Source organism: Heteronotia binoei, chromosome 1 (assembly GCF_032191835.1).
Source record: "Heteronotia binoei isolate CCM8104 ecotype False Entrance Well chromosome 1, APGP_CSIRO_Hbin_v1, whole genome shotgun sequence".
Lineage (NCBI taxonomy): Eukaryota > Metazoa > Chordata > Lepidosauria > Squamata > Gekkonidae > Heteronotia > Heteronotia binoei.
The window spans coordinates 75,123,975-75,149,171 of record NC_083223.1 but is presented as its reverse complement, the minus strand read 5'-3'; the positions used below and the strand labels follow the sequence as shown (position 1 = coordinate 75,149,171).

At 41.7% G+C, this 25,197-nt stretch overlaps 1 protein-coding gene across 7 annotated transcripts in view; it reads right to left on the bottom strand.

The window, feature by feature from the left end:
* Positions 1–18,923: 18,923 nt before the first annotated feature.
* SENP6 (SUMO specific peptidase 6) overlaps positions 18,924–25,197 on the bottom strand; it is a 77,186-nt gene continuing 70,912 nt past the window's right edge. For all 7 annotated transcript variants that reach the window (XM_060236123.1, XM_060236141.1, XM_060236132.1 and 4 more), the window contains 6 exons: positions 22,943–23,367; positions 22,698–22,801; positions 21,127–21,215; positions 20,723–20,791; positions 20,487–20,637; positions 18,924–19,436 (listed from right to left, as the gene is read on the bottom strand). In XM_060236123.1, coding sequence (XP_060092106.1) covers positions 19,227–19,436; positions 20,487–20,637; positions 20,723–20,791; positions 21,127–21,215; positions 22,698–22,801; positions 22,943–23,367 — 1,048 coding nt within the window. In that variant the 3' untranslated portion in view covers positions 18,924–19,226. The remainder of the gene's footprint in view (positions 19,437–20,486; positions 20,638–20,722; positions 20,792–21,126; positions 21,216–22,697; positions 22,802–22,942; positions 23,368–25,197) is intronic.

Sequence of the window (25,197 nt, the reverse complement as noted above, 5' to 3'; positions counted from 1 at the left end):
AGGATTGAATCCAGGATACAGCAAGTCAATAATGTGGTGAGTTTTATCAGTATAGACTTTTTATAAATAATGAAACAACGGACACACATAATGAAAATATAATTAATTTTATTCACATAAAGGATTAAGAAAATAAATGCAGCCGTTCAAATTGCTGTGCTGTTGCCTCCTCCTTGGTTTTCTTTTGAAATAATTTGTGGTCACATAACTGGAAGCAGGTCAGTCTTTTTGTGTTGGAACTGATGCTGTAATGAGAAATAATGTTATGTATATACTATTTACTATGATGTTCTATCACTATGTAGTCCATTTGTGGAAGTTATTAATTGAAATGAAGGACAGAAATTCTGGGGTCTTCGTCTGGGCTTCAAGGGACTTTCGCTATTATCTGCATGCCTGACAGTATCATGTAATCCTTTTCTACTCAGTGGAATTGTTGAAGTGGAATCACTGGAAATATTTGTGTATTGTGTAACAAAAAAAATTTGTGTAACAAAAAAAATTAAGTAAATTGTGAAACTGTTGAAGATATGTTAATTCTTGAGGTGATAGCGCAAAGGAATGGTTCTTTTGAAGTGTGCAGTGATGCCTGGCTGCTCTGCCAGTGTATTTTTAGATTGCTGTGGTAGACCAGGCATGTGTCAGTTGGCAGTTCCTGGCTCTGCCTACCCCTTCTACTGCCTCAGGGTACACCACTGTTCCTGTCTCGGGCTCTGGTTACGTGGGACAGCCTCCTAACCTCCCTCCTATGTCACTAGGAACCCATCTCAGGGATTCCCAAATATCTTTGGTTCTTCCCTGGAAAGTTGGCAACTAGGTGTTTTGCCACTTTTCTCCACTCTACAGATTCCCTGCCCCACTCCTAATGTTCCAAGCTGTTGGGGGAACTATATGGTACAGAGGAACTCAAACTGTTATCATTCAAAATATTTATTTAAAGATTATAACTATTTACAGGCAAAGTATGTCAGAAGACATAAAGTTGATGATGATAATATTGGATTTATACCCAGCCCTCCATTCTGAATCTCAGTGGCTTAAAATCTCCTTTATCTTCCCCCACAAAAGACACCCTGTGGGGTAGGTGGGGCTGAGAAAGCTGTCCCAGAAGCTGCCATTTCAAGGACAACTTCTGTGAGAGCTATGGTTGACCCAAGGCCATTTCAGCAGCTGCGAGTGGGGAATCAAACCCAGTTCTCCCAGATAAGAGTCCACGCACTTAACCACTACACCAAACTGGCTCAGCAAAGCTGTCAAAAACACTCCATCTCTCTCCCTGTTTAAATTCATGCCTTGACTAGATAGCATGCAGGGCAGACCTTACTTAGTTACTCAGGAATAGATGGTCAAACATGTTGGATCTGGTTTAAGATGGCTGGACTGGTCAGGCAGCTGTCTTTACCTTCACTCAGCAGTCTTCAGCGCAGCAACATGGCAGGGCTTTTTTTGTAGTAAGAACTCCTTTGCATATTAGGCTACACCCTCCTGATGTAGCCAATCCTCCAAAAGCTTGCAGTAAGCCCTGTAAGAAGAGCCCTCTAAGCTCCAGGAGGATTGGCTACATCAGGGGTGTATGGCCTAATATGCAAATGAGTTCCTGCTACAAAAAACGCCTTGGACCTAGTCAAATGGTTACCACACTATCTCACAAACTGCACAGAGAGCCTTGCTTTAAATTAAGAAACCAATACTGGTGGTTTTATTTAAATAAAATATAACATTAATATAGTGGAATGAAAGAATGACTAAACCATTGTAACTAACTGGATGGCTTTGGATTGTAGTAGTTCATCTGCTTAGTTCAGAGCAGGAGGAGATACACCATGCTGCTCCTCCTAGTGCATGCAGGAAAGAAGAGAAGAACAGGAAGAAGTGAGTTCCCTGAGACACATTCTATTTGTTAGAGAGGGTGAGTGAAAGCAGAACAGGAAGGAGAATGATATGAACCTATCTATCTGTCTAGCTTGCTCTATGTAGTCTTTGAGGACTGAACAAAAACCATTGCCAGTCTGTTCTTCCAACATAACATACACTCTAGAACGACTCTGGGACTCTGGCCCAGGAGCAGAGCTGTGTCTCCTGCAAGTTCCAACCAACAACTGCCTTGAACTGAACTTTCCCGCCCAAAACTTAATATAAACTGCAGTTTCTACCCAGGAACTGGCCCGCCCTTCTGCAGCATTATAGGACAGACCCCTGATGGACTTCCTGTCCACTCTATGGAGCTGTCCTCAGATTACTCGTTACACACAGGAAGGGAGGCGGGAATGAGACTAGGTCAAGGCCTGCCTCAAGTTTAAGAGTTTCTCCCCTTATTTCACAGGTATACTTAGCTGAAAGGGGCCAATTTTTCCAAATAGGTACTCAGTGTTATTGATGCAATGAACATGAATTTGAGTGAACAGAGGATGGTGAAAGAACGGCCTAGAACAATGTGGTCCATGGGTCGTGAAGAGTTGAACTTGACTGTATGACTGAACAACTCAGACATGGATTTGGGAGGGGGGGGGACTCATCGCATAGCAATTGTAGAAAAAGCCCAGAAGGAACTCATTTACATATTAGCCGCACCCCCTGATGCCAAGCCAGCCACAACTGCATTCCTATTAAAAAAAAGCCCTGAACCCATTAATGTAGAAACATCTTTCTTCCTTTGCCATGGGTCATTGTTGGATGTGTGCATTTGTGAATTTCCTGCATTGTGCAGGGGGCTGGACTAGATGACCCTGGAGGTCCCTTCCCACTCTATGATTCTATTATTCCATCCCTTCCCACTCTATGATTCTATTATTCCAATACTCTCAGGCCCAACCTGTTTACCTCCATCAGACCATGCTAAGAATCTAACTGCTACAAAATATTTGATGGCTACAGGGCTGCTTTGTGCATAAGTAGCTGTTGTAAAAGCACCATCATCAGCAACATTCTTAATAACTGAAAAACATTCCACTTTTGCATTCTTGTTTTAAACCACTATCCCTCAGGACATGGTGTATAAGACCTGCCTCATAATTTCAGTTTAAAAATAGCAACTCAAGTAATTTTATTGTTTTATCATGTTTGTCACAGAAGCCCATGGGAGGTTTCCCTGATAACAAAAATACACAAAACATACCCACCAAATGCCTGTGAGAGAATTCCCCCAACCACTCCCCTCTTCTGTCATTCCTATTGTCTCACACTCCACCACTGCCATTGTGGAGTGAGTAGGGTGAGTTACTTGGCCACCATATTGTGGTGCATGTGCAGCTTGCTCCAGAGTGCCCTGAAGGGTGGAAACCTGACCAGAACAGCCAGAAAACTGATGAATCCTGTATTGATTCACATTTATATATGTGTGTTCCATTAATTGTTGGTAAATTGCAGTAGAGAAAGGGGGGGTGAAAGAGGGGGAATGAGTGAGGTGACTGGTTGGTGACAGTGTGTGTGGGTAGAGCTAAGAAGTATATGTGCAGAGAGAGAGAGGTCAGTCAGCAGTTAACTCTCAGCAGAGCTATAGCACTTAATAGTAAACTGTGGTTAGTCAGCAGTCTACCAAGTCTGAGGAGCAGTCTTTGGATTAGAATCCCATACTAGTGCTGTGAAAGGCATTAAGATTCTAGAGAAGAAAAGTAGAATACTTTGGAGGGCATATTAGGGGCTAGAGAGCCTTAAATCTAATATTGTCAGAATATTACAGGAGTGTGAGACACAGAACCTGTCAAAGTTGAATTAGGAAGAGGAAGGAGGATTTGAGAGTGAGGAGTGTGTGAAATGAAAGAGTGACACCTCAGTCAGAAGTTATTATTTACTAAAGAATTAAACTATAAACATACTGAAACCAGTACACTTACTATACAAATAAAGTTTTATTTTGTTTTATATTAACTTGGATTTCTATGATATTAAATTATGAGGGTCTCATCCTTAGGGCTACATAGTCCAATGAAAAAGCCTTAGTGCTTGGGCACAATTCAGTTGGGAGTGTTAGTGTTTGAAATTAAATTTCTAGTGGATTAAGAGGGAAATCATGACAAGTCCTTTTTAGTTCTGTTGCATACATTTAGTATTAAACTCTGCTGAAATCCACAGTGCATACACTGAACTCTGAATCCTTCAGAGTAAAGCTTTCATTGTCTCCAGTAGGCCTGCAAGACTTTCCTTGGCTTTCAGAAAATGGTGACTTTGCTATTGGCATAGATTTGTCTGAACTTTTAAAGGACTTTTTGTAAATGCAAAAGCAAAGAATTTACCATTTCTTTAAAGTAGCCTGTAGTGCATCACTGACAATATCTGGTGTTTTAGAGATACACTGTTTAGCCATGATGGCTGTTAAACACAGAAATTGTCTAGGCTTAAGACATTTATTTGAGCAGCACATTAACAGGGATAAATGTTGTAAAGGTAAATGAATTTGAAATATAAGAACATTAAATACCAGGAAATTAGGTATTTTTCCATGAGTGGGCAAAATTGCTCAGGGTGACAAAATACCATGAAACAGCAATAGCTGTACCACAGGGTAATGTGCAAAAGGAGCAGGTTGCTTGTTTGTGCTCTGCTGTTCTTCAGCACCACCACTGCAGGTAGCTAGAAAGGGTTAATGCAGCTACCAGCATAGCAGACTTCTGGAGACCCAGGGTTGGAAAAGTTCATTGTTTGGAACTTAAGCTCCATCTCTGTCTTCTGCTAAATGTGTTACTGTGGGCAAGTCAGCTTGTAACTTGCATGCCTTCAAGTTGTGCATACAATTTCCAACAGGTAGCTGGTTTACGAACAGGATGTATGCGAGCTTACAGGCAGAGCATGAAACATGGAGTATTATTTGGGCAGGATCCATCAGAAGAGTACATATAAGGTGTTGGAAGAATGAATCTTTTCCTCCTTCCCCTTTCTTGAGCATCCTACTGTTTGTCCCAATTCCTCTCTAAGCATCAGGAAGCTTCACAAGCAAATCCTTCTAAAGCCACAAAGCACAGCCGGAAGATGGGAACAGAGACAGTTTTACTGTGTGTTTCCCTGTTGCTGTACACACATACACACTGGCTCATGTAGTTTTTGAGGCTCTGCCAGAACATTCCTGAAGTTTCAGCACAGACAATAGGATGTTTGTGGAAAGCAGGGAAAGATTCTATCTTCAAACTCTTCCAGAGGATTCAGCCATTAGCCACATCTGGTATTAAGTTAACTGCCTCTAAATATAGATGCTCCACCTTTAAGACCATAAAAATTAATTCTGAGTATAGGAACATGAAAGCTTATAACCAGAATTAAACTTTGTCTTTAAGCATGATGGGCAGCTGTGTTTGTACCAGTAGAAAATGAGTCCAGTAGCACCTTAAATGACTAACAACATTGGCATTAGGATATGAGCTTTTGAGAGTCACTGCTCACTTCTTCAGATCCAGCTGGAATAGGAGTCCAACTGTCCTATATGTTGGAAAGTGGAGTGATTTCAGATCCCAGGCAAATGACAATAGGTGTGACTAGATTCGGTGTGATGCGCAGAGAGGTAGTAAGGATTCTAAATGTGTCACTGCACTCCAACTTTGCTTCACATCAACACAGCTACCCATTTGAATCACACTTTTTGAAGGCATCCTCTTACCTGAAGCCACACATCAGAGCAGGCTCTATTAAATCTTGTATGACTGTTGAACTAAGAGAAGCTAAAATATTGCTTCTTTATTACTTCTTTGTAGAATTAGTCTGATCATTTTTGTACCTATGAACAGTTTTTTAAAAGCTTGAATAAAAATCAGTTATGGGATTTTTGTATCATGAAATGGCACGCACAGAGACAAGTAAAAAGACAGGTTGCTTACCTGTAACTGTAGATCTTCGAGTGGTCATCTTTGCATTCACACTCATGGGATACAGCGCCTGCGCCGATCCCCCAAATCGGTACCTAAAAAGCCTGGGATTTTTCATGCTCGGCACCAGTGGGCATGCGCAGGCGTCCCAGTATGCATGCTCACCAGAGCCAGCGCACAGATCCCACAGTTCCTTCTTGACCGCTGGAAGCCCCCTAACATAGGGAGACAGTCAACAGTGAGGAAAGAGGACGGGTAGTGTGAATGCATAGATGACCACTCGAAGATCTACAGTTACAGGTAAACAACCTGTCTATCTTCTTTGTGGTCTCTGTGCTTCACACTCATGAAAGATTAGCAAGCAAGACATACCTGGAGGCGGGAAGATGGTCAACCAGAAGAGACAGCTTGCAGCACCACAGCTCCCAGACGAGTCCTCTGCTGAGCATGCACATCCAAAGTGTAGTGCTTCATGAAAGCATGTGGAGAGGACCAGGTGGCGGCCTTGCACACATCCATCAAGGAAACACCCTTCAGGAACGCCACCAACGTCGGCATCGCTCTAGTAGAGTGTCCACGAATGGGCCCAGGCAATGGCTTCTTTGCCAGCAAGTAGCACAGTTTAATAGTCTCAGTGAGCCACTTCGAAAGCTGCTGAGATGAAATTCTGGAACCCAACTTAGGAGCAGCATAAGAAACAAAAAGATGCTGGTCCTGGCAAAAACTCTTAGAACGACTCAAATAAAACAATAACGCACGCTTAATGTCCAAAGTGTGCCACCTACGTCCCTCGTCCAAGGAAGGCATGGGATAAAACGTGGGTAACCAAACTTCCAACTTAAGGTGAAACTGGGAAACCACCTTAGGAAGAAGAGAAACATCAGGAGCCAATGACACTCCAGACCCATGAAAAACTAAATATGGGTGGTCACAACGCATAGCCATGAGTTCCCCTACACAGTTTGCCGACGTGATTGCCACCAAAAAAGCAGTCTTCCAGGACAGAAGTTGAAGAGAACAGGTTGCCATTGATTCAAAGGGACGCCGAGTCAACCTGTCTAATTTAAAGGCAAGTCCCACAACTGTGGAGGTGATCTTGATGGAGGATGCATTCTGAGCAGACCTTTTAAAAACCTCTTTGAATGAGGATGAGCAAAAACTGAATGCCCTTCAACCGATTCATGGTAAGCTGATATTGCTGATAAATAAACTTTAACAGAAGAAAAAGAAAGTCCAGCATCCACCAAAGATAACAGAAAATCAAAAATCACCGATAGACCCACCCTTTGGGGTGAGACTGTGGGGTCAGCCAAAAACTGAAGAAACTTCCCCCACTTCCTGTCATAAGAAGCACAAGTAGACAACTTTCTACTATTTAGAAAGACGTGTTGGACTCTGCTGGAGAACTCACAGGGTCGATGAACCACGCCGTCAGCTTTAAATGAGGCACATTGTGATGAAACACGTGTCTGTCCTGGACCGACAGAAGGTCTGGTTTTGCCGGAAACTGATAAAAAAAAACCCTCGCTAATTGAAGCAAGATCGGGAACCAGTTCTGCCGAGGCCACCACGGTGTCACTAGAATGCACTGTGGTCTCTCTCTCTCGCAATTTTGTTGACCACTCTTGTCAGCAGTGGCAGAGGCAGAAACAGATATAGAAACCAATCATTCCACGGGAACATTAGGCTGTCTCCTACTGACTCTGGATCCATGCCCCCCCCTCCCGGAACAGAATAGAGGACACTTCTGATACCTGGCTGTGGCAAACACATCCACCTGAGGATACCCCCAGAGCTGGAACACAGGTTGAAGGAAGCGCCACTGCATCTCCCACTCCATCTCGTGTGGAGACACTGCTCCTCTGCTCAACGAGTCTGCCTGCAGACTGAGCACCTCTGGAAGGTGCGCAGCCTTTACGTAGATGCCATGCTCCAGGCACGCATCCACAGTTCTACTCCATCCACAGTTCTACTAGTGCACAGAACCGTCGAGAGACTGTCCCGCCCTGCCTGTTGACATAACAAAGGGCTGTAGTATTGTCCGTCAACAGGGCCACCGCCTTCCCTGCCACCACGGGACAGAAAGACCAAAGGGCAAAATGAATTGCCAATAGTTTGATAGTTTATGTGGCAATGAGTCAGCTGTGAAGGCCATGGGCCCCCCACACACAGAGAATCCATGTGAGCACCCCAGCCCCACAAAGAAGCATCTGTGGTGATCGTAACTGTCATTACAGGTAGATGGAAGGGAGCTCCCTGACATATGTTGTCTCTGGATTTCCACCATTGCAAAGTCCGAAGAATCGAGGGTGGAATTGTAAACCTCTTCTGAGGTGAGTCCCGTAAAAGCCAAACTGTCTAAGGAACCACAGTTGAAGACCTCTCAGTTTCAGTTTTGCAAACAGCAGCACGCTTGTAGTTTCCGCCATCAGCCCCAGCACCCGCTGCAGCTGCTGTGCTGTGCCCCATTTTCGACTTTGGAAAAGATGGATAAGATTTATAATGTTCATCGCCCTCTGTTGAGGCAGAAAAGCTCGGTGGAGGCTTGTGTCCAGCAATGCCCCTATAAATTGAACTGTCCGTGATGGTGAAAGGTGAGACTTTGTCATGTTGACCTGCAGACCTAAGGTATGAAGACGACAAAGAGTAGTTGCAATATGGCCGGATAGACGTTCTTCCAACTCCGCCACGAAAAGCCAGTCGTCGATGTACGGAAAAACGACTATGCCTTGAAGCCGAAGATGTGCGGCTACATTACTCATCATCTTGGTAAACACCCGTGGTGAACTTCTGGTACACGATAAACTTGCTCAGATTCCAAAGGTCCATAATTGGTCTGAATCCCCCATCCCGCTTGGGAACCAGGAAATAACGAGAATAGAACCCCCATTGTGTCTTCTACGGGGACCAGTTCTATGGTTTGTTTCTGCAAGAGGCTGCTCACCTCCGCCAGCAGAGGTGGGGAAGGGGGTGTGGTGACAATCACTGACTGAGTCGGACCCTGAACGAAGTCTATCTTGTAGCCTTCTGCAATGATGGAAAGAGCCCACCTTTCTGTGGAGATGGACTCTCAAGCAGGAAGATATTGACAGAGGCGGATATGTGACGAAAGAGGGGCGGCAATGCGTGCTACAGAAAAGTCAAAGGCCCTGCTTCTGTGTGCGGACACCCTTAGATTTGCCGGTGGCTGCAGATGCTGAAGCAAATCTATTTTTGTTATTTCCCCTATATGGAGACCTACTCTCTGCTTGCGAAGAGCGAGGTCTCCACGGCTGGTCGGGGGAGAATTTCTGGTAGGGCCTCTTGGGCCAAGATTTATGCCATTGCTTAGGCTTGCCTGCCCTAGAAAAAGCCGGGACACCCAGGTTCCTTGAGGTCTTTATGCTTTTGTCCATCTCTTGAAGGACACTGTCAGTGGTTGAACTGAAAAGACCTTCACCCTCGAAAGGCAAATCTTCAACATAGGCCCTGGTATCAGGCTGAAGAGCTGTAGACTTTAGCCAAGAGTGACGACGCAGGGAGACGGCAGAGGTGATGGTTTTGGCCGATACATCTACCATGTGCTTTGCTGCAGCTGGTTGTTGCTTAGCCACAGCAAAGCCCTCTTTCTGCAGCTTCTTAAATGAAGATCGCTTCTCCTCACTCAAGGAAGACAATAACGGTGGAGCCATGCACACGGCATAATTGGAGACCTTCACTCCCAATGCTCAGGCTGAATAGAATTTTCTGCCCGCATTGTCTAATTTCTTGCCCTCCTTGTCAGGTGGGGAAGAATGGGTCTTGCGCGCCTTAGAGGACGAGGAGACCACCACCAAGTTGGGTTTGGGGTGGGAAAACAAAAACTCAGCACCAGCCTCCTGGACACAATACATATGGTCCAGCCTTCACAAAGAGATTGGTGTAGATGCCGGTTTTGTCCAGGGCTCCTTCACTGCCTGCAGGATAACTTTGGTCACTGGAAGGGCCACAGCCATCCATGTGTCTCTCTGCATTATATCGAAGATGGTGTCATTGACGATTGAACGACAGAGAGAGAGGGAGTGTGCCATCAGCTTCACCAGGTCCCCATAAGACTTCAGATCTTCTGATGGAGATATGGGAAGGTCCTCAGCAATATGCGACTCTGGCGAAGGTTCCACTGCCCCGTCAGGATCATCAGTACCGACCTCAGAGTCCAATGATGAAAAGTGTCTCCTCACTGAGTGCTCAGAGAGTATCGGGGTTGACGTGCGCTCAGGAGACCGGAGCGATACCGAAGACCGCACTTGCACTTCCTCCATCCGCTCTCTGCGTCTCTCGGGGGGAATTGACACCGATGCCGATGCACAATGCATAGAGTGATGTGAAACCCTCGAGAGATGCGAGGCTTCCGACCGCTGATCCCATTCTGGGAAGTCACGTGGAGGGTACCACTGGTATGGCGGGTATGGGTAGCCGAAGGAACAAGGCCACTGATGTTGATCCCACAGCGAAGGTGGTGGAAAATGTCAAGCCATCGTAGCTGGTTCAAGCTCTCTCCATCCCATAGTAGGTGGAAGAGGTGCCAGGGGTTCGTTTGGCGGCGAAGCCTCGATCTCTGATACCGAACCACTGTCGGTCCGACGACGCAATCCCAATCTCGATGTATGGGTGCGCTGGGTCAGGTCTGCTCCGATCCTGACAGACGGATCGGCTGCAAACCTTTGCTTCTTGACACTGAAGGACTCCGTGGATGTGGAGACGCCAGGATCTTCCGGGGTGGAGCAGCTTGCGTCGATACCGAAGCATCCCAAGAAGGAGAAGGAGTGCGGGAAAGTCTGTTCTTTCGCTTCTCTTTCGACTTCTTCGGGAGGGATGATCAGGTCCCCGAATTGTCCCGACGTTTCTTGGTTGGAGTCGCCACTGACCCTTCAGAGGGTCGTTTTGTGGGTCGGCCTTGCTCGGTCGGTATATCCGTCAGCACTGGTGATGATGGATTGACCGATGTAACCGTCAGGGCCTGGGTAGCTTCCCCCATTGGTACCGACGGGCCCATTGCCATTTTCGGTGAACGAAGAGCCAATTCCACAAGAGCTGCCGACAGCCTTGCTGCCCGGTTTTTATGGGTTTGCTTCGAGAAACTCGAGCAATGTGGGCACAAGTCAACTCGGTGTCCCTCGCCCAAACATAATAAGCAGAGGGAGTGACCGTCAGGAGGTGCAATTTTGCTATCACACTTGCGGCAACATTTAAAAAAAAAAACCCCAACGCCTTTCCATAGGCACCAGAACCCACACAGAACGACTTCTGAGGGAATGGGGGGAAAACAAAGCCCCGAAGGGCAAAGTCCAACAACAAGTCTTTTTTTTTTAACAACATCTAACTAACTATAACACTTAACTACTAACTAGGAAGAACAACAAACGGGCTATAAACAGTGAAAAAATCCGAAGGATTAACAATTCTGACCAGAGCAATCGAAAGGAGATCCTACCAACGCGGTGGTCAAAAAGGAACTGGCGGGATTTGCACGCTGGCTCCAGTGAGCATGCATACTGGGACACCTGTGCATGCCCACTGGTGCTGAGCGCGAAAAATCCCAGGCTTTTTATGTACCGATTCGGAGGATTGGCGCAGGCACTATATCCCATGAGTGTGAAGCACAGAGACTACAAAGAAGATCTGTCCAAGATTGGATTCTGGCAGAAAGTATGTAGGGAATCAGGCATCCTGTCAGCAGTATGGTAGGGCCCAACTTTACACATGCAGGCAGAAATAACCCCCCCTCTTTTTCCTTTTTACTAAGAAGAGATTGTCTAAACAAGCCTTACAACAAGCCAGTATTTTGAACCATTACTTATTCCTTTGGCTTCTGGCTTAGGATAAATTCACCAAAATTCTCACACATGATGCAGGTCAGAATACATTTTACCTGAAAAGTTTTCTACCCTGCAACATTACAAGTTCCACTGAGAACATCTGTTATGAAGTTCCAGTCAAATAATCCTTATATTTCAGAGAGCAAAGCATTCTTTTCTAGTCCCTCTACTCAAACTTTGTTTTTGTTGTGTTTGTTACCAAATCATCCCTCAAAGATAGCTTTTAGAACACAAAATCTTCATGCTAAAGCATCTCAAGATGTTTTAGCTTTTCCAGAGATTGGCATAAATTTCAGGATACATTAGCTACTGATTTTTACCCAACCTTACCAGAAGCAACCAAGGGAAATTTAAACTCGTCTCTGTTAGATACAGCACTAGATTGGATCAATATATGAAAAACGCAACACTAATCAAGTGCCTAAGACATATAACAGCAATTGTTCTTTAAAAAGCAGATGATTTTCCTACTTTTAGAAAATTATTTCTATAGGCATAACTTTTTAAAAATGCTATTCTTCGCTTTGGCATCAAAAAAAGAGAAACTATTTGTATTTTGTGCATTAAAGGAAAGCTATGAATCAATGATCTATTATTCAGAGATGGAGTCTATTTTAGCAAAATGCTAGGAAAGGAAAGCCTATTGGTTTTAGCTTTCCAGAAAGGACAGTCTGGCTTCTGGCAATAATTCAGCTTGTGAAACAAGACATGTTAGTGACTGAGACAGAGAGGTATGATAAAAGGGAAAACTAAGATTTAAAAGATGGAATAAGTTAAATTTACTATAAATTTCAATGATGTTGCCAGATACATACACAGTATAAAATGCTGTCAAGCTGCAGCCAATTTATAGTGACTCCATAGGGTTTTCAAGGCAACATTCAGAGGTGGTTTGCCATTGCCTTCCTCTGCCTTGGTGATCTCCTATCCAAGTACTTAACCAAGGCCAACCCTGCCTAGCTTCTAAGCTCTGACAAGATCGGGCTAGTCTGGGCCATCGAAGTCAGGGATTTAAACAGGTGAGGGTTACTTCCCTTGTAACATCTCACATAACACCAACAATTTGTATTGCACACATTATGTCTTTAATTAAAACCCCAACTTGGTCCAGTGATTGGGCTAAACATTCTAAAAAGAACTCTTGCAACAAAACCCACATGGTACTTTTGTTAAAACCAACAACGTAACTCCAAACAGTGGACAAACCTTCATGTACACCACAGCTCTCCATCAAACTGGATTTTAAAAAGTGTGAGCATGGTGGTGGTAGAGGAGAGATCTTCCAGCTTCTTAGCCAGCATCCTGTGTTGAATGCTTTGCTGTCTTTCAAGGGGTACATGGGATGGCTGCCCTCCCCTTCTTTTCGAAATTTAGTGGCTTCTCAATCACTAGTCAAAATTTGCAGTAAATTTTAATGACATGTTTTTTCTTATTCACTGACACCACCTTTAGATTTTAAAAAATGGCCAGTTTGTGTGGTGAAGCAAAAAGGGAGACAGCAAGGACATACGTGGGCAGAAAGCCACAGCAGTGGGTCCCATCAGAAGCACTGGGTCTCAGCAGCTGCCCTACCTTAAGGTATGCTGACACCTGCCCTGATCATAGGAATCAGTTTTTTATCTCAGCCAAGCACAGAAGGGAAAGATGATTGACAGTTTGATTGCTCAAAAATGGCACCATTTTAAGAAAAGTCTGCACCACGTGCAACTGAAAGGGGGAAACACAAGAAAAATACAGCAAAGACATCTCGCCCAAAGTGGGTCTCATCTCCTCAGAACATCTTTTCTCTTACATTCCAGCACATGTGCATTAGGCAGCACAACAGATTCTATTAGTAATCCAGAAACGGACAAATATACCATTTGCTTTCATCTTTCCCTATCTGTCTGCAGAGCTGCCTGCCTATACAGGAATACATACAAGCAAAATGTTAGCCTGTTTGCCCAGTTCTCTTCCTACTGCTTGGGGAAGGACAACTTTGACCTTCACTCTGCAACAGTCCTAGGTCCAGAGCAAAATGTTTTGCCTGTCTACAAGAGTAGCCAGCAAACCAGAATTAAACCACAGCCCTCCCCCACACCAATGAACCATTAGTGCTGTTTTTATATCAGGTAAAAACTGACCAATTGCTACAATCTTTTTAGTGACACAATGTGTCCAAGTCTGCAGCTGGGAATTCTACTCTGTAAGTTACAGAGCTGTTGAATTCTCTTTTCCTCCTGCAGCCCTGCAACCTTGTTGAATACTGCCAGCATCACAACAGCTGCCAAGGTTCAAGTATTACCACTGGTGGTTCTGCTTTGTTTTGTTAATTAATGGTCATTTTTGGATTTAATTTTGATTAGTTTACACTTCCATATGTATATTCACATGTGGTTAAACATTTCCCACATCCTAGGGTCTATCTCAGTCCTAGCTCATAAAGCACAGTCTCTAAATGAAGAATGACCAGGGGGAAAAACCTAAGAATCAATAGATTACATGGGCTTACATTCTAGCACCAAAAAGTCATGCTTGAGGAAGCCCCTCCCCCCCCGAAGCATTCTGTACCCCTCCCTGCAGGCCAGCGGACACCCAGGAACAAAGTGGGGACAACATGGGAAGCTGCAGCAGGAATGAGAAGAGAGAAAACAATTCCTTTCTTTTTTGCAAACAGAAATGCCATTCAACTAGACTTTTGTTGTGCAGATGGAATGACCCTTCAGGATCCAAGCCAAAGCATTTGAAATTCTGATATATATTACATATAAAACAGCAATACTCTTTACTGGTCTTTCATATTTTGTATGATTCAAGGATACTTCAAAACATACATGGTCATGAAATTCATAAAAACCAGTCCCTACCTATTCAGAATTAATAACAGCAATTTTCTTTAGTGGCCCTTCATATTTTGTATGATTCAGATATACTTCAAAGCATACTTGGGAACATAAACACTATTCAGCTCACAGAGACGTGAACATGAAATTTATAAAAACAAGTCTCTAACTGTCCAGAATTAACAACTGCAATATATATCTGTATCCATCACAACACTGCCAAGCAGTATTCCCTCCAAGCTGAGTTAGCGTGAGCTAGCTCACAGATTTTTAGCCTCCAGCTCACACATTTTTGTCTTAGCTCAGGAAGGTTGACCCCAGAGCACAATCATTTATGCAGTAGCTCACAACTTTAATGCCAGTAGCTCACAAAGTAGAATTTTTGCTCACGAGACTCTGCAGCTTAGAAGGAACATTGCTGCCAAGTATATCCACTTATGACAGATACACAGTTCAAAGAAAGGCACTTCGCTATACATTTAACCACAGAATCTAAGAATACATGACAGTTACTACTTGTTATCTGCTAGGAAGGAAAAATTAAAGTACTATAAAGATTAAATATTAATTCATGAGATTATTTGGATCCCATTTCACAGTGTGTAGGATATTAGGAGCTCTCCCCCTTAAAGTGCTAGCGTACTTCATTGTACAGATATCCTAGGGCAAAATTCCTCCAGCTTTAGCTAAGCATCTGTAAAGGAGGACTAAGTGTGAGTTCCTGGACTGTACCATTCAGAAAGCAGGCAGATGGATCTGAGTGACTGAATGATCCTCCCAACAAAATTCAGGGCATGTGGAAAACACAGCATATAAAGAGAGACAAGGCTATGGTTACGACCACCTTCCTAATTCTGTACAATTCTATACCCAGAGTTCATTCATGCAGGCAAGGTCACATAACCTGTTTTTTAATGTGGCACAAAGAGGCCTGTACCATACAGTTCAGTAAGTAAAACGCAAATGCAATTTTGGGCTGTGTCAAAATAAGTATAGTGTCCAGCTCACACAAAGTGATGGTACTTTGCTCTGGTTAGACCTCACCTAGAGTATTGTGCTCAGTTCTGGTCACCACAATTTAAGGATATAGGCAAGCTGGAACATGTCAGATTCTGTGAATTTAGGGGGAGGTGTTTGTGAGTTTCCTGCACTGTGCAGGGGGTTGGACTAGATGATCCTGGAGGTCCCTTCAAACTCTATGATTCTATGTCTAGAGGAGAGCAACCAAGATGGTGAAGAGTCTGGAGATCAAGTTTTATGAGGAAATGCTGAAGGAGTTGGATATGTTTACCCTGGAGAGGAGACAACTGAGACAACAAATACTTGAAGGGCTGTCATTTAGAGGATGGTGCGGAGTTTTTTTCTGTTGCCCCAGAACGTCAGACCAGAACCAATGGGTTGAAATTAAATCAAAAGAGTTTTCAACTCAACATTAGGAAAAACTTCCTGACAATTACAGTGATTCCTCAGAATAGGCTTCCTCAGGAGGTTGTGGGATCTCCTCCTTTGGAGATTTTTAAATTGATGCTACATGGCCATCTGGCAGCAATGCTGATTCTGTGAACTTAGATCACTAGAGGGAAGGCAAGGAAGGGTTGCATCAGTGCTTACTTCTTGTGGCCATTTCTTACATGCCCAGGTTAATGCTGATCACTACTTTGGGGTCAGGAAGCAATTTTCTCCAGGCCAGGGATCTTGAAAGTTTGTGTGTGTGTGTGTTGCCATCTAGCATGGAGCAGGGGTCACTGGGAGTGTGGGGGGAGGTACTAGTAAATTTCCTGCATTGTTCAGGGTTGGACTAGATGACCCTGCTGAATGTACCTTCCAACTATATGATTCTATGACTTTCTGAAAATGTAGACTAGTTCTAATTCTGAACTATAAAGTCCTTAAGGAGAATAAAAATGGACAAAATCAAATTAGCAATAGAAGGCCAGATGGTATCTACATTTATAAGCCCTGGATAATGACACATCATAAACAGGGAAAAACACAAGTTTCTCAAGACAGAGGTGTTTTTCCTGCTCTGTCACATGCTCTACAATGAGAAAACCCGCCTTAATAACCTTCTAACATTAGAAAAAAGGTTGACTGAAATGCTTCTTCAACAGAAGTTATTGAGCCCTTGGGAAAGATAGAAAACCATCTAGATAAAGAAAAGCACAGTTACAGAAGCTAGTTTTAAGACTATTCCCCTAACATTCTCTGCTCATGTGTGCACACTGGCAACTGTCTCAAGCAGAAAAAATAAGAATGCCATAAGGGAATATTAAATGTCACCCCTACTTCTGCCTCTAGCAAATGTTTACCAGAATGTCATACATTTTTTATGTTAAGTAATCTAAAACTTTCAGAAGAATTCTTAACCGTTATTCTATCCAACATGAAAACTAATACAAGAGATACATCTAATTAGTTAGCTACTTGATAGCTTTGTCTTACCAACTCATTCATGACATGTTTAATGAATACTGGTCACACCTAGCGCCATTTTAAAAGGCAAATGCTTTGATATCTTGCAGACAAGCGTACATTTATATATCATATATAAACTTTATATCTAGCCTCATGCTTCATCTAAGAAGAGCATTTTTACATGCATCAAGGCACAAATCACTATAAGGCTAGGCAATATATACATTGTAAATACTCAAGTTCTTGACATATTTTCTATCATTTTATTAGAAAAATAAATTTTCTATATTAACATGTATATCAGCTTGCTGCATGACTGATCCTTTACCATATTAAGGAATAAACATTTCATTTGTCACATCTTGAAATGGAATACAAGCTCCAGGTCATTCTATGGAATAGAACTGAATGAGAAACCAAGATGCTACAAAACATGCTAAAAGGAAAAAATGCATTGATAATCAAAATACTATAATAAATAACAATGCCCTGGGGAAGTATGCATTTAATTAGATAAAGCTTCTCTTTTTACTGGCCTGTACTATGTATTCAAGTTGTTCTTTTAAAAGTTGCTATACCAACCCATTTTTATATTTGTTTTTCTCTTATTCTAACTACTTTTCCTTTTTAAGAAATGCAGGGGTTTTCAGCAATTTAGTGGGTAATTTAGTAGCCTTTTATATTTTCTTCCAGTTAATGCTCTTCCTTCAGATTTGCTAAAAAAAAAAATTGGCACTACGGATTTCACTAATAAGTGGAAACCATAATGCTATTAGGGCTGTAAGAGTCTTCTCTAGGGGAAAAAAACCCACAATTTTTTAAAAAAAAATCCAGCATCAAAAAGTTTAAAAATGATCAAGTCTGCAACCCTCCACATAGGATGTGTAAATCCAATTGAAGTCCAAAAGGTACTGCCCTAATGCCAGAGGGACATGACCTTCTGAACACTTCCATGAACAAAGCAACTGAAGACCTAGCTATCTGCTGGGCAACAGCACAGGCATGCAAAGTTTCTCTATTTCACAAACAGGTAAAAAGGGATTTGAAGATGTATGAGGTTGTAATAATGGCAAGAACTCCCCTCCTACTTATTTTACAACCTACCTTTCCCATATCTTCCAGCTGGCAATCTATTTCCACTCACATAATGCAAAAAAATAAAACAAACCCAAAAAACCCACCACATTTGGACAACAGAAGTGTTACAGTAAAAACATATTTGCAAGAGCAGTTTCTAGTCCCTTATTTTGAGTATTAATATTTATGTATATATTTAAAGACTTACAGAATGTAGTTGGTTTGTTCTGGTCTTTTAGAGGAGCTGGTATCATAAGGCTGTATTTTTACATATTTTAAAAATAAAATTACATCATGGAAATATGCCCAAGAGTTGACTCAGTATTATTAGACAATTCTAATGAAAATTAAGAAGCAAGCAAGCAATGAAGGTCTAGCAATATTTTTGGTTTTCTGGACATTACAAAAAATAGTACTGATACATTTTAAAAATGTTTGTTTGATAAAGCACATGAATATGACATTCAGAATTCCAGCACAGAAAATGTAACGTGGGCAATCTGCTGCTATTTCAAGCACACTTACCAAAAATACAATTTTATAGTGAAATAATTGTCAAAGTACAGTTGCACAACAATCAGGAACCACAAAAGAAAGGATCCAACAGTATTATCGAAACTGACTGTATTTGAGGCCAATAACACTGCTCAAATAAGATGTCCTGTAGTCATAAAGCAGCATTATTTCAAGCACTTGTGAAGTTCTCTTTCATTATGTCCTGTATTTGAAGTGTTCATTATTGAAGGTTATGTTGTCTGCATTTGGATTCTGAATGCAAACTACTCACCTTGGAAATACAGTGCATTTAGACACATTCTTATATTGTTGCACACAGCTGAAACAGATCATCTTGTAATGGTAACTGTAAATCAAAGTATGAACTTGATTAGCTCGCTACATAGGCATTCCCCATGCATTACAGAAGTCTTACTGGGAAATGTTAAATGACAATTTTACTTAACACAGAAAAAGTTAACCAATTTATCCTATAAATATTTTTATTTGCTTTGTGTCTAGAAGTTGCTATTAAGTCCTATTAACAGAAATACATAACAAAGGTTTCCTAAGAAGTGAAAAACTTAATTACAAATGTTGAAAAAGTTGGCCTAGTTCACATATGTACAGATTTGTCTATTTAATACATTTGGAGAGGAATATGCTCAATTCATGACACAAATTTATGAGCAGCAACATTAAGTCTGAGCTGGTAATACTCCAGAGTTCTTAGTTTGGGCAGATGTAAAAACTAGATCAGTTTTTGAGTGTTGCAATAGAGAAAATATTCAGTCTAAACTGCTGTTGATAAACTGCTCTGCTCCTTCCTCAAAAGACTTCTCAGTAGAATTAGGATCCTTCTGCCCTTTCTTTTCTTTGTTCTGCTCTTCATGTAAATTCAGGATTATGTTCCTTATTTCTTCGCGTTTTGTTTTCATTCTTGGGCGTGGAAACCAGTCGGTTAGATTCATTGGTAGTTCAAAATTTAAAATAGGATCCTAATGGGAACAAAAGAAATATGCTAGAAGTAACACAACAGCACCTGTACAGAACAGTTACATGAAAATATTTAGACATTATACATGTATTTAAAAATTTATCCCTTTCTCTCATGAACATGGAGGATGAACTGTGTCACCTTTAGTAAAAATAGGTTAAGTTTCCTCAATCTTCAAAATTTTATGGCTTCACAAATGCATGGGTATGGCTGCTTAGAGATCTTTGTCCTTGCCACTGGTATCAATGCACTCATGTTAAAATAGGTATCTTCAAACTTGCTTTGCTGTTTGGGAAACTGCGTTGAGGAGAATCAAGTCTGCTTGCATTACCTAGATGTCTGGGCTTTCCCCTTCTAAGAGTGTGAGGCAAATGGGGGCGGCAGCTAAGAGCACTTTTCCCCCCCAGTGATGTGGGGTTTTCACCTTCTGTTTGAGTTAATTTCTAGCCAAATTAATTTTTTAGAAATTTAGTATGCTTTACCCATTTGTCCTCTCAGCTACCATCTTTATTCAAGAGTCAAAAAGACAATCAATCATTAGAGCCTACATTTTCAATAATTATGTTTTGAGCAAAACAAAGCAAAACTCAAAACAAAATATATACTAGGAACTGAGTGACTCAGGGCTGAATTCCACACTCTGCCATGGAAGCTTGGTGAGTGATCTTGGGCCAGTCACAAAGTCTCGGCTTATCCTACCTCAGAGAGCTGTTGTGAAAATAAAATAGAGGAGAGCAGAATGATGTGACCTGCTTTAGGGTCCCCAGCGTCCCCCACTGGAGAGAAAAATGAGGTATTAATGATGTAAATATTGTTTTTTTCATAACAATGATAGTTTCAAGATACTTCTAAACAGACTGATTATCAACTAAATATTATTTTATGAGTGCAGTAAGGTAGCAGTAATGAAAATTTCTAAACCCTTTCTGCCAACTCCAGTCTGACCACTTGAAACCAGGTATACTGGCATACTTTCATTTTAAAAGACTGGATAACTGAAATACACATTTAGAAGCAAAGCACAAGCTATGAAAATAACCTAATAGCTCACCTCAAAAAAACTCTCCACATACTGTAGGACATAAACTCCACAATCACTGAAGTTGTTCTGTTGTGGCACTTTAGGGTTTGAGCCTTTCATGACATCTTTGGAAAAGCTTCTTTTAGTACCCTTCCTAACTTCCCATTCCACTTCCAAGTATCTGTGGTACAAAGCATAGAAGTCAGGGGGTGGAAATAATATAGTATTCTAACACAGAACGCAAGTTCTAAATCAGAATTACTCACTCCCTTAGAGTTCTGACAACATTTGATCGGGAAGGGCCTCTCAATGAATCCATAAGCAGAATGCAAGGCCTACAAGGAAATATTTTTTCTCTCGTTAGTGTTTAATTATTCAGTGAATACATAAACATATGAAGCTGCCTTATATTGACTCAGACCATTGGTCTATCCGGTCAGCAGTGTGTAAAGTGACTGGGGCTTGCATGTCCTCCCCGCCCCCCCCCCCCGCATTCTTTCTGCCCATTGAACACTGTTTCTTTTTCTTCTCTAGTTTGTGTCAAATCACAGCTTGCCATTGCATTCAAACCAGCAAACTATGCATTGTGACTACTACATGGTGTGTGAGCTTAACGTTTTCTTGAATCACTGTTCACTTCTTCAGATACGTTTGTCACTTTAAAACTTACTGTTTACATATAGTTGGCTTCAGATGCAATTGTCCTAATTCCGAGTTACAATTATCATCTGTAAGGCCATCATCATCACTGCTGTTTTCCTAAAAAAAAAAAAAAAGATTATCTTATAATATTGTTAAGGGAATCTAGATAATAAAAGGAACCAGCACACTCTGCATTCACCTGTATTTATTAAAATATTTATATCCCACATTTTCCAGCTGTGGACTTATGCCCAATGGAGCAAGTAAGGCCTTCCTGGGGTTATTTTGGGCCAGGAAAACTGCATGGTGGCGGTGACAGCTGAAAGTCCTTTCTCCCTCACACCATGGTTCTGATTCACATTGAGCACTGTGGAAGTTAGGAAATTAGTTCCCAGGAGCTGAAGTCTGACTGAGGTGAATGAGAGCTGGGTACACGGAACTCAGGCGCAACTCAAAAAAACAAGTCACATCTAGTTTGTCCTTTATCAAGAGTGCTGTAGCTGCTCAATGTAGATATATAGACCACCGTGCCTCAATAAAGCTTGCTTTCTAATTGTTTAACAGGAGAATATATTAAATAGGAATCTGTTAGCCAAAGACAATACTGGGGAAAGGCTATTCTGTGCATTTACTGAAGTGCAAACATATTATCAACAGTACCAAGCAACAACAAGAAGAAGAATTGCAGATTTATACCCCGAACTTCTCTCTGAATCAGAGACTCAGAGCGGCTTACAATCTCCCATATCTTCTCCCCCAACAAGAGACACCCTGTGAGGTGGGTGGGGCTGAGAGGGCTCTCACAGCAGCTGCCCTTTCAAGGACTACTCCTGCCAGAGCTATGGCTAACCCAAGGCCATTCCAGCAGGTGCAAGCGGAGGAGTGAGGAATCAAACCCGGTTCTCTCAGTCCGCACACTTAGCCACTACACCAAACTGGCTCTCTACAACAAGTCTAATTGTTGGAGGTACAAACAACACACATAATATACACATAAATATTCTTAGGTTTTCCTCTACAAGAGGACACCAAGGCACAAAAATGTAAGTTAAATACTAGGGATGGGCATGAACCAAATAAATCTGGTTTGATTTGAAGCAGCCTCCCAGTCCCAAATTGAGCCAAAAAGCCCCGAGCTGAATCAAGCTGGTCTGGCGAGTTTAGTTCCCCCTTTCTTCCAGCCAAAGCCAAAAGAAAGGGAGGGAAATAACACACTGGGAAGTTTAAATGGCTGGCAGTGAAACTGATGGGTTTAATGACTTGCAGCCATTTAAATGTAACAGCTCAGCCATGACCATGCACTGCTCATCTATTAGGTTTAAATGTCAGCATCATCTACGAAAGAACGACATAGCCATCTGCTTGCCAGACATGACTCAACCCACAGAATGCTTTGTTGTGTTTTATATTATTTTTAGCTCTTGCACATTAACCCGAGATCCCTGTTAACCTATCATATGAAAAAGAAACAATGACTAAGACTTGAAAACAGTGCTGCCCGAACAAAAGAGGTTTCAGACAATTTGCCCAACCAGTTGACATTGATCTTTCAAACATACTTGACAAAACGTCATTCCTCAAAATGTAATGTTTTTTTACCTGATTATCTTGATCTTCTGAAAAATCTATTAGCTCATCTTCATTTAGTTTACTGCTGTCAGCTGAATCTTCACTGTAGTTTAGCCTGATTTTCTGTAAACCATCTGCATTAACAGAAAGATCAATACATTTTTTTTAAAAAATGCAACAGATATATTAGTGCCCAGATGACAAGGGTAAACCACAAAGTAAGATGGAACTCTTGACACTAAAAAAAAAAAGATAGGCACACCAGAAGCACACACCAGAAGCATGTATTTGAGCTTTAGGTTCACTTTGCATGCCGTTCGCCTCTGAACTTCTATGATCACATTTGTGAGCTGCAGGTTCCAAAGTTCTCAATTCATCTGTGCTGCTAGTTAATTGTTTTTTTAGCCCACTTTTCCCACATAGGTGTCGTCTGCAATGGAGGAGCTCACTGTCCTCCACTTCTGTGCCTGTGTCAGCTGATGCACCACTATGCTTCCTGTTCAGCATTTTCTTTGTTACTGCTGCAGAGGAGGTGTGCTGTAATGTATCCAAGTCACTTGGAAGAGGTAAAGTGCTTCTGTCTTGATCTGAAGAGGAAGATTTAACTTGGGTAGGTACGTGTTCCTGATAGTGAGGGTTGGGTTCATATACTGGTGTCTCTAAACCTGGATAACAAATGACAGCCAAAAACCAATGTGCCCTGCAAAACCAAACAATAGCAAAAAACACACTCTTAATAGGTATATGATAGAATATGAAACATTTTATATCTCAAATGTATTCAAGTTGAACCCCGTTTCCCCATTATTATTATGTCAGGCATCCACATAAAGAGAACTTCTGGGTTTCACCAACTGTGTATTGGAGACATTTCCTCAGAGGTACCTTGCACAGTCAAGAAGTTGTCCTTGAAGAAAGGGAAGTGGCACTGAACATAGAGAGAGGAAAATTGGCATAGCCCTCATGCACATAGAGGAGAGCTTCTAACATATCCATAGACTACTTTGGATTCCAGCCTATTTAAATAATTAAGTTTGGTAATGCAGTTTGACCTTTCTATAGTTAGCCAAGTATCATATACTGTGAGACCATATGGTTCCTTGCAAAATTGCTTCTTCACTAGACACAAATTACTTCCATAAGTAATATTTTTTCCTGCTTGTTTTATGAGTCACTTGACACTTCCATTGAATGATGAAAAATCCATACTGTTGTTCAAACAGCCAGTTCTTTGTACAGCACTTTACAAGCAGGAAGAAAGTTAACTGCTCTTATCCAAAGTGGTATATAGTTGATGGAAAGAAGGAAGGAGAAGCAGTACTATTGCTGCAACCCTTCTGCTGCAAACTTTCCAAAATAAGATTATGTCTGCTTTGCTCAAAAATACAAGACAGTTTCAGTAGCATTGTAGCCTCAATAGATTTCAGCAACAGTGCACAATGCTTTTATCTGAGTTTGCATTTGATGGATGCAGATGGGGGAAGAAGACTGCTTATTGTATTCAATACAAAGAAAGCAGCTGTCCACACTGCTATTCAAAAACGTGTGTAAAAATTCACGGTAGTATAATATTAAGTTCCACAGCAATTTCATGCTGCCACTTAAGCAAGAAGTGGTACAACTTCTTGCATGAACTTTTCTGCATGCAGAGGATTTTATTTACTCCATTTTTCTCAGTGTTCTAGCATGAGATGCAAAGCAGTTCTCCTGCAAGTGAAGAGCAACTGTGAATTCACTACTGAACAGTGCTTTAAGACTTCCAACAAAGCATTATAAATTAATGAAACCGAAGCCTGGCTCATTCTGGTTTGTTTTTTCGCAAAGCAAATTTTCTGTGGGAAATGTGTTGCTTATGCCCTCAAGTGGTGAAAAAGTTATATTTTATAATGTCAAATTAATAAACAAAAAGTTGTACTCATTGACATGGCTATCAATACAGACACTCCAAAATTCAAGTCTGAATTTGCCATAGAATGTTTTGTAACTGAGGGATCATCTCCTTCCATATGTCCCTGCATGCCAGCTATGGTCATCAGCCCATCATCTGTTAGCTATATCACCACACAGGATGGCTTCTCCGGCATCAACAGAGCCTGCGCCTTTATTTTTATGCTCCGGACTTCTAGAATGCCCTTCCCCCCTGCACACAGGGCTCAGGGCAGCTTACATCAGGATAAAACAGTCTAAATCAGTTATATAACATTAAAATACAATTAAATACTAATTCTAATTTAAAACAATGCAGACACTAAAATGATTTTCGTTCATACCACCAGCTCTGTCAAATGGGCTCCCCAAAAAAGTAAGAGGGAGGTGCTGCAAGGACTCTCCATTTGCCAGGGGTTTTGAGGGGGTTTGAGCAGCAGTCATCTTTTAAAGCGGAAGAGGAGGGAGGGATTTGGGGATTGTCATTTGTCTTTGGCTTTACCTGGGGTTGTTTTAACTATTATTATAAGCCAAGGAGGAGGAATATATTTTAATAGTTAAATAAATAATTGAACCAATATCACTATGCAGTTTTTATTGTGCT